Below are 16,217 nucleotides of genomic sequence, written 5' to 3'. Positions count from 1 at the left end.
GTTGTACAGGACAGTCAGGTGCTTAAAGCCCAGGTTACACATAGACGGTTTTGTCGACGGGTAGTACGTAGACCGAAGTTCGCGGTAGTTCCGGCTGTTTTCACAGTGGAAAGGGGCGGAGCATTTCGCCGGTGTTTTGAGCGCCGTACTAGCCGCAAATACGCGGATAAAACGCCGCTAAATTCGCTGAATAAAGTGGCGTTTTGACGCCGTAGCATCCGGCACATGTCAGGCAACGGGGGTTAATACCCAGTTCTATCCTTTACAATTGCAGGTTAAGACGCGCGTGAGAACAGCGGTGTTCTGCTGCCGCCGATAATGCCCTGTCTACCGCTGGATTTATCCAGGCAAATCCTGCGTTACTCCAGGAACTTTTGCATATAGGCACCACCCCCAGAGTATAATAGGCTGAAGCAGCTGTCACTGCAGGGGGAGGGAGCTCATCTCTCAGCCTTTTCTTCTCCTTTCCTTTTCCCCTCCTCAACGTGTTGCTCGTCTCCACCACAGGCCTCTCCTCTGCTTCTGAACCAGACCTCTTGGTAAGTCCTTGCCGCTGCCAATTTTCTTTTAGGAGGCATACTGGAGCTTCTCTGCAAAAATATCTGGAGCTGGCCACGAGTGAGAGGCCTGCATGCAGCGCGCTAGCGTTTTTATATTGACCGCCGCCTATCGGCCGTTTGGAACACCGTTAACCGGGAGGTGACGTTTAGAACGGCGTACTGTCCGCTAGCGCCGCTGTTTTGTCTGCCTCTGTCGCCAGTTAAAACGCCTTTGAGGATGCCGATGTGGGCTCTGTCGCCGTTTTACACGCCGTTGGTTAGGGATACAACGCCGGCCACCAATTACGGTGGTGTAAACTGCGGCACTACAGGAAGGGGCAGGATGAAACGGCGATTAAAAAGTATCAAACGCTGTTGTTCGCGTTGTCTCCGTCGTCACGCGAATTCTCCGGGAGCGCTCCTGGAATTATTCGACATGTTGAATAATTTTTTTGAGGATTCCCGGTAAAGCCGGAACTAAGCCACGCCCCCTAGTGCTGGTGTTGACAACAGCGTTTGATCCTTAAGACGGCCAAAAACTCTTCCGGGACGCTTCCGGGAGCTCTTACCGTCTATGTGTAAACGGGGCTTAACAGTTGAGAACATAAAGTAGCTGAAAAATGGATTAAATAAACAGAGATGGCCAACACATATACAGGGCTGGAAATTTGAATCTGCCTGGTCATACCCACAGCCTCAGCCTAAGCATGTTGTTTTGCTGAGTGTGCTGTGGCTGTGCTGTGCTGAGTGTGCTGTAGAAAGGGATTAAATAAACAGAGATGGCCACCACATATACAGGGCTGGAAATTTGTAATCTGCCTGGTCATACCCACAGCCGAATTTAAGTTGAATTTTCAGTTCAACTTAAAAAAAATGGTACCAGTTTGTTCCCCATGTCATGAGGATTCAGAATATATATATAGGTTTTAGGGCTACATATTATAGTTTGAGAGTTTATCCCGGACAGACAGAAAGACAGACAGAAGTGGCAGCATGAAAAACACATGGTATAACACTGTATGGTCTTACATAAATGGCTATTTTGGGGGTAATTTTCAGTTCAACTTGTAAAAAAAAAAAATGGTACCACTTTGTTCCCCATGTCATGATTCAGAATATATATAGTTTTTAGGGCTTTATATTATAGTTGGGAAGCTTATCGCACATGGTACAACACTGTATGGTCTTACATAAATGGCTATTTGGGGGTAATTTTCAGTTCAACGTTTAAAAAAATGGAACCTGTTTGTTCCCCATGTCATGAGGATTCAGAATATATATAGTTTTTAGGGCCACATTTCATAGTTTGGGAGTTTATTCCGGACAGACAGACGTAGCCCTTTTTGTATATAGATGTATCAATCAATCAATCAATCAATTTTTTTTTTATATAGCGCCAAATCACAACAAACAGTTGCCCCAAGGCGCTTTATATTGTAAGGCAAGGCCATACAATAATGATGTAAAACCCCAACGGTCAAAACGACCCCCTGTGAGCAAGCACTTGGCTACAGTGGGAAGGAAAAACTCCCTTTTAACAGGAAGAAACCTCCAGCAGAACCAGGCTCAGGGAGGGGCAGTCTTCTGCTGGGACTGGTTGGGGCTGAGGGAGAGAACCAGGAAAAAGACATGCTGTGGAGGGGAGCAGAGATCGATCACTAATGATTAAATGCAGAGTGGTGCATACAGAGCAAAAAGAGAAAGAAACAGTGCATCATGGGAACCCCCCAGCAGTCTACGTCTATAGCAGCATAACTAAGGGATGGTTCAGGGTCACCTGATCCAGCCCTAACTATAAGCTTTAGCAAAAAGGAAAGTTTTAAGCCTAATCTTAAAAGTAGAGAGGGTGTCTGTCTCCCTGATCTGAATTGGGAGCTGGTTCCACAGGAGAGGAGCCTGAAAGCTGAAGGCTCTGCCTCCCATTCTACTCTTACAAACCCTAGGAACTACAAGTAAGCCTGCAGTCTGAGAGCGAAGCGCTCTATTGGGGTGATATGGTACTACGAGGTCCCTAAGATAAGATGGGACCTGATTATTCAAACCTTATAAGTAAGAAGAAGAATTTTAAATTCTATTCTAGAATTAACAGGAAGCCAATGAAGAGAGGCCAATATGGGTGAGATATGCTCTCTCCTTCTAGTCCCCGTCAGCACTCTAGCTGCAGCATTTTGAATTAACTGAAGGCTTTTTAGGGAACTTTTAGGACAACCTGATAATAATGAATTACAATAGTCCAGCCTAGAGGAAATAAATGCATGAATTAGTTTTTCAGCATCACTCTGAGACAAGACCTTTCTGATTTTAGAGATATTGCGTAAATGCAAAAAAGCAGTCCTACATATTTGTTTAATATGCGCTTTGAATGACATATCCTGATCAAAAATGACTCCAAGATTTCTCACAGTATTACTAGAGGTCAGGGTAATGCCATCCAGAATAAGGATCTGGTTAGACACCATGTTTCTAAGATTTGTGGGGCCAAGAACAATAACTTCAGTTTTATCTGAGTTTAAAAGCAGGAAATTAGAGGTCATCCATGTCTTTATGTCTGTAAGACAATCCTGCAGTTTAGCTAATTGGTGTGTGTCCTCTGGCTTCATGGATAGATAAAGCTGGGTATCATCTGCGTAACAATGAAAATTTAAGCAATACCGTCTAATAATACTGCCTAAGGGAAGCATATATAAAGTGAATAAAATTGGTCCTAGCACAGAACCTTGTGGAACTCCATAATTAACTTTAGTCTGTGAAGAAGATTCCCCATTTACATGAACAAATTGTAATCTATTAGACAAATATGATTCAAACCACCGCAGCGCAGTGCCTTTAATACCTATGGCATGCTCTAATCTCTGTAATAAAATTTTATGGTCAACAGTATCAAAAGCAGCACTGAGGTCTAACAGAACAAGCACAGAGATGAGTCCACTGTCCGAGGCCATAAGAAGATCATTTGTAACCTTCACTAATGCTGTTTCTGTACTATGATGAATTCTAAAACCTGACTGAAACTCTTCAAATAGACCATTCCTCTGCAGATGATCAGTTAGCTGTTAGCTGTATGTATATGTATATAATATATATTCTATTATCTCTTTCTAGTACCTCAATCTATAGCACCTCCGACAACAGTAGAGAGTTTGAGCGGCTTCAGTGCAAAGGTGAGCTGGGCTCCTCCCACTGGTGACATCAGAGGGGTGATTGACAGGTACGAGTTGAGGGCCTACAATCAAGATGAGCCAGAAGCACCACCAATCAAAGTCACATACATGGCTGATGGAACATTCACAGGTAAAACCCACAGAAAATTTACATGCAAACATGCATGATATACTGCATTAGGGATCTCCCGATCCAATCTCAGAGTTCAGTATTTGGTCCAATCAAAGCATATTTGGACTGATCAAATACGTGTCAGGGCACCATAAGGTTGAAGATACGCTTTAGCGGTTCTCCCAGTCAGGGCACACCTTGTCTGGGCCTGCAGCTTTCCTGGGATAAAGCTTCCTCAGCTGTCCTCTGACCTGGTCCACAGTCATGTATGGAGGAGATTGTGTTGAGTTGGGGGAGGAGGAAGATGGGGCTGCTGCTGGGATGTCTGGTGGGAGGTGTGCTGAGGGAAGGAGCGATGGCTGCAGTGAGGGAGAGGGTGGGGAGCATGGACTATTTGAACCCGTTGTTCGCCCTCTACATTGTTCACCCTGTTAAGGGGCATTTACACGAGCATGCCTTTACTTCACGACACATCACGACACAAGTCGTGATGTGTCGTGCTGTAGAGTAAACTCTTCTTTAACACGTGCAGACAGAACGCACAGAGAATTTTGAAATGTTCAAAAAATCTTTCACGCACAAATGTCGTGCTATGTGGTGTGATCTAATCTCCAACACGACATGCAGCTCATCAAGTGGATTAATCAAACAGTGAACAGAGCGAGTGGTGACGTCAGCGGATCGCATCAGAACGCAGCTCGTCTGAAGGATTATAAGAAGTTAAATCTGTTGTAAACATAAAAATAAATACTTTAACAGCTGCAGACAAGAAGGAAAGAACACACAACTGTTTTATCAAGCCAATGATGATGTAAACAAGACAAATAATTAATTAATCAAACAAATAATTAGAATTATTTTAGATGGCTCAAAATGGCTCCGGCTCCGGCTGCAGACTTCTCTGTGGTTCAGGAAGTGACTAGAGCCATTTTCAATGGCCAATTTGCAGAAAAAAATGATTAATCCGCCACAAAATAATTATTTTATATATGCAGCGTCCAGCGCAGAGCATGTGGCAGTTGATAGAACAAAGAATGGCGTCCAGCTGTGAACACAGCGGGTGGGATCGTCACAACACAGTTCGTGCTATTGCGTGAAGCCAAGGAATGCTCATGTAAATGGCCTTAAAGCCCCTTTCACACTGGGGCTGCTTCAAGTTGCTTCATGTGGCGTCATGACGATGCAGGAATGTCTGCGTCAGGTGCACGCAGCAGATGGACAGAGAGGAAGTGAGGACGCAGCCTGCAGGTTCTCTGCACAGAGAAAACAGAGTGCACAGTTTGGCTGCAGCCAGTCTTTGCACTCTTATTTCTCTTCTGGTTTATATTTGTTCTTGTGCTGAGCTGCAGGTCTGCGCTCTGAATTCTGTTGCAGTTTGTCTTTTTTCCTTTGACTGCGAGCTGCATGTGAGTAAATGTGGAGATGTCTGGAGTTATACTTTATGTGGACATGTCCTGTCTCTGGCAATCAGTCTGTGAGCAGGACTTATGTCCTTTTAGTCCTTTATTTAACACAGTGATGAGAGAGCTTGAGGGGAGAGTGACGAACTGCCTGCAGCCAGACAGTTTTTTTTTTTTTATTTTAATTGCTCACATGTGCGCACGCGAACGAATCGTCCGTGAGTGGACTGGAGATGTCCAGACGTTTTACTGGATGTGGACATGTCCTGTCTCTGGCAATCAGTCTGTTAGAAGGACTTTAATGGACTTTATTTAAATACAGTTGTGAGAGAATTTAAGAGCGAGGAGCTGCAGCTGCAGTCAGGCTGCAATCAGCATTTTTTTCTCCTGTGCTCTTTGCATTGTGTACATGGTATAAAAACAATCCTGCATGATTAATACTTCGGGAGCAATGGAAAACAGCAGGAATCATAAATTGGCGTTGGGTAACGTATTCTGAGGGTGTGCCTTCCAGTCATGTTGAGTACTGTCGCGTTGCCCTGAGTTGCTTTGAAACCACTTAATTTCTGTGTCTAGCACGGGACACACACAAAAAAAATTAAACATGTTTAATTTTTGGCGTCCGATTCACTTCATCCTTTGCGTCCCTCGAGCTGTTGCGGCATTGAGCTACATCGTCTCGGCAATGGGTTGCTTCCACGTGGCGTTGTCATGGCGCCGCATGACGCAACTCGAAGTGGGCCTGGTGTGAAAGGGGCTTTACTGTGGTCTTTGTGTTTTGGTCTGTGATGGTTTTCACACCTTCCCAGACCTCCTTCATGTTATTTTGTTTCAGCCTCTGCTCCACCTTTCTCCTGTAGCTATCCTTTACTTTGTCTGGGCATGATGCTCTCAGCTCGCTTTAAGCCCTCTCTCCTTGGATCCGGCGAGCTAGCTGAATGTCTTTGGACATGATGGTGACCTGTTTGGCGTGGGTGGCGCACAGATTGGTGTCTTCAAAGAGGCAGAGCAGATAAGTCTTACTGGCAGAGCCATCACAGCGCTACTCTGGAAATGCAGATCGGTCTTGAAATCCTGAGTGATTTCCCTCACCAGACGTCGGAAGGGCAACTTGCAGATCAGCTGCTCGGTGGGTTTCTGGTAGCGACAAATCTCTCTGAGCGCCACAGTACCGGGCCTGTGGCAGCAAGACTTTTTGATGCCGCCGGTGGCAGGCGCGCTCTGACAGGTGCGCTCTGACAGGCGCGCTCTGACAGGCTGCCTTAGTGGCTAGCTGTGTCCTTGGCGCCTTGCCACCGGTTGACTTATGAGCGGTCTGTTTAGTTCTTGCCATACTTTACAGACAGTCTTCTTTGTGCTAAAGGGATAAGAGGCACCACTTTGCAACGAGTTGATGTGACATCTGAACACAGTTTTTACCTTACAATATAAAGATCAGTTATGTGATGAAGTGCTTTTTGCACCTTTAAAGAAAATCTCAGCTTTAAAAAAAATCCTCACCTCCACAACCACGTAGAAGGATCAGCTGATGGATCCAGTGAAAGCAGGCAGACATACTGTTTCATAAAGGGCTAAAAAATAATTAAAATAACTTATTTGTCATGTATCATGGCTGTCATTTAAGGTTGATCACTTCAGAGCGCCTCCACCACTATTTTCATTTGAATATGTGCGTATGAGTGTCAGAAAAACAGTAGAGAAGCAAAGTTTTCACCATCATCACCACACGTGCTCGTTTTATTATTATTATTATTATTATTATTACTATTATTATTATTATTATTATTATTATGTCTCAAGTACACAGTGAGTTAGTGCAGCACAGTCCATGTGCCCATGAATTGTGATGAGATGCACATAAACGTTTTACCATTCCCTTTTTTGGAGTGGTAATAATAACCCACACTGGCACAGGAAGCATGTGGGCAACAACCCCTGTGAGTTTTAGAATTTAGAATCAGTGAATGAGAGGCACACAGGTACAAATATGGCTGAGCTATTAAATGATGTATTGGAAGTAAATTCAAGATGGATCATTATGAATACTTTGCTTTGAAAAGTACTGAGTAGTCACACACTGAGAAAAAAGGGCAGCCAAGTGTTTAGCGCACTTGTTTTCAGAGAAGGTGGTTCCTGGTTCAAGACCTCCTCTGCCCATTCTCCATTAATATGGAGTTGCATCTGGAAGAGCATTTAGCTTAAAACCTGTGCCAAATCAACATGCAGATCCATATTGGATCTGCTGTGGCAACCTCAAGTGAAAAGGAGAAGCCAAAGTTACTTGCTTAACCCTCTGGGGCCGACGCCATCATATACGACAACTAAGACCAAGCTTTACTAAATTTTAAATAACTTTTTAATGATATGAGATAGAAACTTACTTTTTTTGCTAAAACGTTAACTCCGCAGACTTTCGAGCCAGCCATCAGCCATCTTTGTACTCCTCATAGAAGCTGTGTGATGACGTGTGCAATGTGAGTGTCCAATCAGAATTGGTTCACCGTCACATGGTTTTCCAAAATCCAATCGTAGGGCAGATTTACCTCACGTGACAAGCCAAAGATCGTTTTCAGGAGTGATATGTTACTAATTGACCTGTTTGAATAGCCCCCTGGGTGCTCCAATGAGTACATACTATTGGGCTCCATGCACCCTGCGCCATTATGCACAGCGATCAGTGAAAGCAGATGGAGCAGAGGGAGAGCCTCTGATGACAATCTCACGTGCTCAAACAAAGTGTGTGTAACTATCAGGATTGCTCCACTAGTTTGCACGTGAATGCAAGTTTGTGATGTAACCTTTGTGTAATAGCAGACAGAAATTGCTTTGACATGAAGACAAACAAAAACGCATCGACCATTTTGTATATATTGTTCAAAATGTGCATTCGTGTTTATTGTTTGAACCTTTTTGTTGTACAGTCTTTCACACAAGACCTCAAATTACCTTTCTAAAGTGTCAAAACAGTTGTTTATTATAGTATGCTGTGTGTTTTGAATAAATGTGTGTGGAAAATTATTTTTCCGCTTTACTTTTTCCTTTCTTATTTATGAGTGTAAACCTTTATTACACTTATAAAACACAACAAAAGCATATATATTATGAAAGCACAGGTTGTCCTGAAAAAAAGAGACATAGAACTTTATTGTGGGATGCAGGAAGAGCTGTTAACAGCAATAATAAAACATTTATGCCAGGCGAGTGAACTGTCCAAAAAATGCCCTCGGACCCCAGAGGGTTAATCACATAGTTAGGGAAAAAAGAAATCTTGTTTAGAATCAAGATGTATTGACAATTGAATTGCAACCCTCTGCATTGTAATCAAATCGTGAGATGCCTACATATTTCCACAACTTGCAAACACAGTCACATTTTCTTTTTCATCACTTTCTGTGTGTCTCAAACAATAATACATGCAGACTGTTCCCAGCAACCCTGTTAATGTCTCCTTGGCAAGTCCCCAGCATCAGGACACTGTCTCCATTTGGAACAAGACATTCAGGACTACCCCAATGATGTCATGCACTGGCATTGCCTCTTCTCTCTCTCTCTCTCTCTCTTCCTTCCTGTTGCTCACTTTTCAATCTTTACTCTCTTCATCTTTTATGATGATGATGATGTCTGCGTTCACTGCTGCTATTCGTTCTTCTTCTCCTCTAGTCTTCCATGTTTCCAGGCAGATATGAAGATGAGCTTTCTGTCTGTCTTTCTTAGTGTCTCCTTCTCTTCTCTCCATTCCCTCCCTCTCTTTTCCCCAGACATTAAGTCCACAACGATAAGGCTCCTTGTTAATTTATGATGGCCTCGACACCTGACTGCAGAATTACTCCAACAGCTAAAAAACACAGAAAGCAAATGAGGGTGTAATAGCAGCAGAGTGGGGCCTTGGCTTCTAATTGAATTAAAGGACATGAGAAAGAAAGACGGTGAGAAAAAAGAGAGGAAAAAAAGAGGCAAGCAGAGGGTGGGTGAACACAGAGTGTGGAGCATTGCTGAGAGTAGGAGAGAAAAGCGCCCTAACACTCCAGAAAAGCATGGGTAAGGCCAATCAATCAATCAATCAATTTTTTTATATAGCGCCAAATCACAACAAACAGTTGCCCCAAGGCGCTTTATATTGTAAGGCAAGGCCATACAATAATTATGTAAAACCCCAACGGTCAAAACGACCCCCTGTGAGCAAGCACTTGGCGACAATGGGAAGGAAAAACTCCCTTTTAACAGGAAGAAACCTCCAGCAGAACCAGGCTCAGGGAGGGGCAGTCTTCTGCTGGGACTGGTTGGGGCTGAGGGAGAGAACCAGGAAAAAGATATGCTGTGGAGGGGAGCAGAGATCGATCACTAATGATTAAATGCAGAGTGGTGCATACAGAGCAAAAAGAGAAAGAAACAGTGCATCATGGGAACCCCCCAGCAGTCTACGTCTATAGCAGCATAACTAAGGGATGGTTCAGGGTCACCTGATCCAGCCCTAACTATAAGCTTTAGCAAAAAGGAAAGTTTTAAGCCTAATCTTAAAAGTAGAGAGGGTGTCTGTCTCCCTGATCTGAATTGGGAGCTGGTTCCACAGGAGAGGAGCCTGAAAGCTGAAGGCTCTGCCTCCCATTCTACTCTTACAAACCCTAGGAACTACAAGTAAGCCTGCAGTCTGAGAGCGAAGTGCTCTATTGGGGTGATATGGTACTACGAGGTCCCTAAGATAAGATGGGACCTGATTATTCAAAACCTTATAAGTAAGAAGAACAATTTTAAATTCTATTCTAGAATTAACAGGAAGCCAATGAAGAGAGGCCAATATGGGTGAGATATGCTCTCTCCTTCTAGTCCCCGTCAGTACTCTAGCTGCAGCATTTTGAATTAACTGAAGGCTTTTTAGGGAACTTTTAGGACAACCTGATAATAATGAATTACAATAGTCCAGCCTAGAGGAAATAAATGCATGAATTAGTTTTTCAGCATCACTCTGAGACAAGACCTTTCTGATTTTAGAGATATTGCGTAAATGCAAAAAAGCAGTCCTACATATTTGTTTAATATGCGCTTTGAATGACATATCCTGATCAAAAATGACTCCAAGATTTCTCACAGTATTACTAGAGGTCAGGGTAATGCCATCCAGAGTAAGGATCTGGTTAGACACCATGTTTCTAAGATTTGTGGGGCCAAGTACAATAACTTCAGTTTTATCTGAGTTTAAAAGCAGGAAATTAGAGGTCATCCATGTCTTTATGTCTGTAAGACAATCCTGCAGTTTAGCTAATTGGTGTGTGTCCTCTGGCTTCATGGATAGATAAAGCTGGGTATCATCTGCGTAACAATGAAAGTTTAAGCAATACCGTCTAATAATACTGCCTAAGGGAAGCATGTATAAAGTGAATAAAATTGGTCCTAGCACAGAACCTTGTGGAACTCCATAATTAACTTTAGTCTGTGAAGAAGATTCCCCATTTATATGTACAAATTGTAATCTATTAGACAAATATGATTCAAATCACCGCAGCGCAGTGCCTTTAATACCTATGGCATGCTCTAATCTCTGTAATAAAATTTTATGGTCAACAGTATCAAAAGCAGCACTGAGGTCTAACAGAACAAGCACAGAGATGAGTCCACTGTCCGAGGCCATAAGAAGATCATTTGTAACCTTCACTAATGCTGTTTCTGTAATATGATGAATTCTAAAACCTGACTGAAACTCTTCAAATAGACCATTCCTCTGCAGATGATCAGTTAGCTGTTTTACAACTACCCTTTCAAGAATTTTTGAGAGAAAAGGAAGGTTGGAGATTGGCCTATAATTAGCTAAGATAGCTGGGTCAAGTGATGGCTTTTTAAGTAATGGTTTAATTACTGCCACCTTAAAAGCCTGTGGTACATAGCCAACTAACAAAGATAGATTGATCATATTTAAGATCGAAGCATTAAATAATGGTAGGGCTTCCTTGAGCAGCCTGGTAGGAATGGGGTCTAATAAACATGTTGATGGTTTGGATGAAGTAACTAATGAAAATAACTCAGACAGAACAATCGGAGAGAAAGAGTCTAACCAAATACCGGCATCACTGAAAGCAGCCAAAGATAACGATACGTCTTTGGGATGGTTATGAGTAATTTTTTCTCTAATAGTTAAAATTTTGTTAGCAACGAAAGTCATGAAGTCATTACTAGTTAAAGTTAATGGAATACTCAACTCAATAGAGCTCTGACTCTTTGTCAGCCTGGCTACAGTGCTGAAAAGAAACCTGGGGTTGTTCTTATTTTCTTCAATTAGTGATGAGTAGAAAGATGTCCTAGCTTTACGGAGGGCTTTTTTTATAGAGCAACAGACACTTTTTCCAGGCTAAGTGAAGATCTTCTAAATTAGTGAGACGCCATTTCCTCTCCAACTTACAGGTTATCTGCTTTAAGCTACGAGTTTGCGAGTTATACCACAGAGTCAGACACTTCTGATTTAAAGCTCTCTTTTTCAGAGGAGCTACAGCATCCAAAGTTGTCTTCAATGAGGATGTAAAACTATTGACGAGATACTCTATCTCCCTTACAGAGTTTAGGTAGCTACTCTGCACTGTGTTGGTATATGGCATTAGAGAACATAAAGAAGGAATCATATCCTTAAACCTAGTTACAGCGCTTTCTGAAAGACTTCTAGTGTACGTAGCTGTACATAAAGACAGATGGATATCTCACTGAAGCTATACAATCACACACTGCAAATCTAGAATTTAACACCCTCAGAGACAAATAAACACTTACCTAATAGTTCCCATATAAACTTGCATGAGAGTTAATACTTTTGAAAGTCGTAACATCCTGATAGCATTAGATGATTTCATTTAACAGTATATAATACTAACATTGTTCCTAAGCGATGGCTTCAGGCTATGGGATGAGGCCAGAGTGTGTCCACAGAGACCTGCTGAGAACCTGCACACTCTACAAGCAGATTTTGAATCTACAGTTTATCAGAGAAATGCACTGCCACCACACTAGTAGTTACAGGAACTAAATAAAGGCATAAAGTTGATGTGTTATGAAAACAGGGAGACTGATAAGGACTCAAAATGTAATGAGGCAGAATGGCATAAAATACCAGTTTACTGTCCAACAAGGAATGATAATTGCAATGTAGACAGAGGAGACCATAGAAAAGGACACTGGAGAGCTGGAAGTTTGAGACTTGAACTAGGTGGGCCAGTGGAGCTGGTGACAGCTGAAGAACTGCAAAGTACAAAACAAAGTCAGACAAAGTAGACAGGAAAAAATCAAGCAAACACACAGAACGAGAGATGAGGTGACTGAGGCCAACTTTACCCCACTGTGAGTAGAATAATTTGGCGATGTCCTTCTGCTCATCCAGGTCTTAAGTAGACACCGCTAATTGCCAACAGATGTAATGCTGCCACAGGTGTTTCTCATGAGCAACTCCACTGGAGGGAAAAACACAGGAGGAAGGAGAGGAAACCAGGCACAGATCCGACTGCAGCCCCAAATTACAACAGCACCCCCTCAAGGAGACACCCAGATGAATGATTCGGAGCACGTGGATGGTCCTGGTAGAAATCCTGCAGCAATGAGAGATTCAGGATTAACTTGGGCCATAACCCTCCCAGTTTACCAAGTACTGGAGACCCGGACCCCGGCAGCAAACATTCAGCAGGCACCACACAGTGAAGGTTAGATGACCATCCATGAGACGGGCAGCAGGAGGGGGATTAGCCGAAGGACACAGAGGGCTGATCCTGACAGATTACAGGTGAAAGACATGGAAAAATGGGTTAATGCAAAGAGAGCAGAGCAACCGAAGCCTGACTGCCATGGAGTTACCAATGCGATCCACCACAAACAGACCCAGGTATCATGGAAACAATTTGTGGGCCCCTGCCTTCAAAGGGATGTCTATGGATGGCAACTACACCTCCTCGCCAGGGCTATAAACAGGGGCCAGCGCACAATGACAGTATGCATGGTGGTGGGCCCGCTCCCGATAATGATCTGCATGGCGACAGGCCCGGCCCCGGGACCCAAGCAAGGGAAGAAAGAGGGGATTTGCAGATGCTGCAGCAATGGCAAAGGTGTACCTGGACTGAAGGGATGACTAGCTGTATCTCCTCTGTGGAAAAAGATGTAGCTGATAACCCAGGGAGTACTCAAAAGGTGTGAGTCCTGGGCTGTGCTCACCTGGGAGTTGTGCATGTATTCAATCCAAGGCTGCAGGATGTGTGACTTCAGGCTGCAGGATGTGTGACTATGACGGAGAGTGAAGTCCAATTCTTGATTATGTAACGTTTAGCGCGGGCTACACCTCACCTTGCTCTGATGATCAAAGGGGAACAGGTGGAATGTGTCCAAGAATTCAAGTTCCTAGGACTACACATCTCTGAGGAAGTTTGCTGGACTGCCAATACCAATCATATGGTTAAAAAGGCCCAGCAACGCCTATTTTTCCTAAGAACATTGAAAAAGAACAAGCTGCCTCCGCCTCTGTTGAAGAATTTCTACAGCTGCACCATCGAGAGCGTACTCACATATGGATGTACGGTGTGGTACGCCAGCTGCACCGCATCTGAGAAGAAACAGCTTCAGCGAGTGATTAAAACAGCTCAGCGGATCATCGGTTGCCCGCTCCCATCCCTGGCTGAGATTTACTCAAAACGCCTTCTCAGACGGGCCACAAAGATCACGAATGATCCCTACCATCCGGGACACTCCCTCTTCCCCATCCTCCCGTCTGGCAGGCTCCGGGTTATCCGAGCCCGCACAAACAGACTGAAGGACAGCTTTTTCCCAATGGCTGTGAAAAGACTTTTAGAAGAATATTGACTACTTGTATCGCACTGGGGATTACACTGCACTGTTTTTATTATTGCACCGGATATTCCCTTCACTGTTTTATTCTTTAAAATATGTATTTAATATTCATTATCTTATTTATACTGAGTTTTTAACAGACTATATATTTTATATGTGATAGTCTACTGTATATTGTAATTTATCTGTGAGGGAGCTGCTGCACAGGGGTGTAGCCGAACGACATTTCATTGTGTTTTTTATACAATGACAATAAAGCTTATTCAATTCAATTCAATTTAATAAATTTACAGATATTCAGGCCTTGCAACGAGGAACCAGAAAATGTAACATTATTTATTTATTAAAAATACGATCGGCTCACACAGGGGCACCAGAAATGTAGCATTTATTTATGGAATAAACGTCACACGCGGGCACCATAAAATGTAATGTTTTTATTTAAATCTTTATGCCTCCACACAGAGATGCTTTAGATATATATAGCGAATGTGTAGTGAATAAGTAGTTAAACTCCCAGATTTAATTAGATCGGATTAGATCCATCTGATGAGTCATCAAAATAATTAACAATTTAGGGTTAATACTTATTATTTAATTATTACTTGGGGCACCACCTATTTGAAGCATAGGTACTATAATTTAAACATTCATTAATTTATCAGTCTCAAGTTAATTAATCAGTCTCAATTTAATTTAATCAGTCTCTGATCTGAAGTCTGAATTGCGGTTAGTCTGAGATACGGTTGATCAAGGGTTTCCTTCTGAACACAAAATGAACCACAGGAGAAATATTTACAATTTATTCACAATTTATTCAAGAAATGAACATTTTACTGGCATTTTATGGACAGTGATTAAATAAGTTTATTTATGGACACAATTCTTACTAACTCATGAGACATTGGAAGAAAGAGAGATAAAGCTTAAAACTTTAAGTAAATAAATGTGATTGGAATTTAGTGATGAATTTTTTGGCCCAAGCAGAGGGTCACCCCTTTGAGTCTGGTCTGCTTGAGGTTTCTTCCTCAGAGGGAGTTTTTCCTTACCACTGTTGCTCTGGGGGTTGGTAAGGTTAGACCTTACCTGTGTGTTGAGGCAACTCTGTTGTGATTTGGCGCTATATAAATTTAAATAAATTGAAAATTGAAATTTTGCAGCCAATTATTAAGAAAAACATTAAACAAACATGAATATGTTTAAAAAGGAGCCACCTGTATCCATTGACAACAAACCTTTTTCCTGGAACCTTGAACTGAGTCACTTAGCTTCTGTTCCGTCCGTCCATCATTGATGTAGGTTCTTTGGGCAGCGTGAGCTCACTTGGGTCAAGGGGTTAACTCAGAGGTCTCCCCGTCACGATCCCAAGGCTTGGGTTGGCTGGCATTACCAGCTGGTTTGAAATCAGCTCTGTCATCAGCTTGGACCTCAGAGGTGGAAGGTGTTTGTTGAAAATGGGTTCTGGTAGCTTTTCAAAAGTTTTTTTGGAGCCAGATTAAAAGTCTTTGTGAATTTAGACAAAAGGTAAAACTTTAAGAGCATTGAAAAATTATAATGAAAAGGAAAAGTCGCTTTTCTGTAAATTCACTCTTAATTTGAAAAGCTCAGCTCAGAAGTTCTCTTAAAAATTCAAAAGATTTGACGCACCTTAAAGTGTCAGGTTTGTCAGTTTATCAAAAGTAAAGGATGAATGAATGCCACGTGGTAGCTTATCTTATCTTAGCAATGGGGCCTTGGCCCAAGAATAAAAATGAAACTTTAAGGAAAGAGAGAGAAGCAAAGAGTTACGGAGTGCTCCAAGAGAGTGAGCGAGACTCGGTTCGAACTTTTTAAAGAGGGACTAACATCACCAAACTCCACCCATTTAGGGTGTGTAACTTCACAGAAACTTCATGTGGTCACAGGGCAGACACAAATGATTCAATTATTTAAACACATTAATTAATTTGAAATTCTATTTGTTCTCAGACACTCAGACACATATTATTAATAGACACTTAAACACTCCCTTTGGTTAAGGCAGTATAGTTCATCAAACTATTGTTGATGGGGCAGAATCACATTTAAACAACATCAGTGGCAAGAACACATATCAGTAAATGGAATGACTACATGCAAAGCATTTTGTTTGAATAATCAATACAAACAAACATAAGTCTTTAGATATAAATGAAAGAAATATTGATCTAATTTTTAT

At 42.3% G+C, this 16,217-nt stretch overlaps 1 protein-coding gene across 1 annotated transcript in view; it reads left to right on the top strand.

Moving 5' to 3' along the window:
- The window catches only part of ush2a (Usher syndrome 2A (autosomal recessive, mild)), a 1,147,097-nt gene that overhangs the window by 499,117 nt on the left and 631,763 nt on the right, over positions 1-16,217 (top strand). Inside the window, 1 exon segment of the mRNA XM_034188044.1 lies at positions 3,642-3,830. Within this exon segment, the coding sequence (XP_034043935.1) occupies positions 3,642-3,830 (189 nt within the window).

Source organism: Thalassophryne amazonica, chromosome 2 (genome assembly GCF_902500255.1).
Source record: "Thalassophryne amazonica chromosome 2, fThaAma1.1, whole genome shotgun sequence".
Lineage (NCBI taxonomy): Eukaryota > Metazoa > Chordata > Actinopteri > Batrachoidiformes > Batrachoididae > Thalassophryne > Thalassophryne amazonica.
The sequence above is the reverse complement of the archived record's forward strand: the minus strand, read 5'-3'. Positions and strand labels throughout refer to the sequence as shown.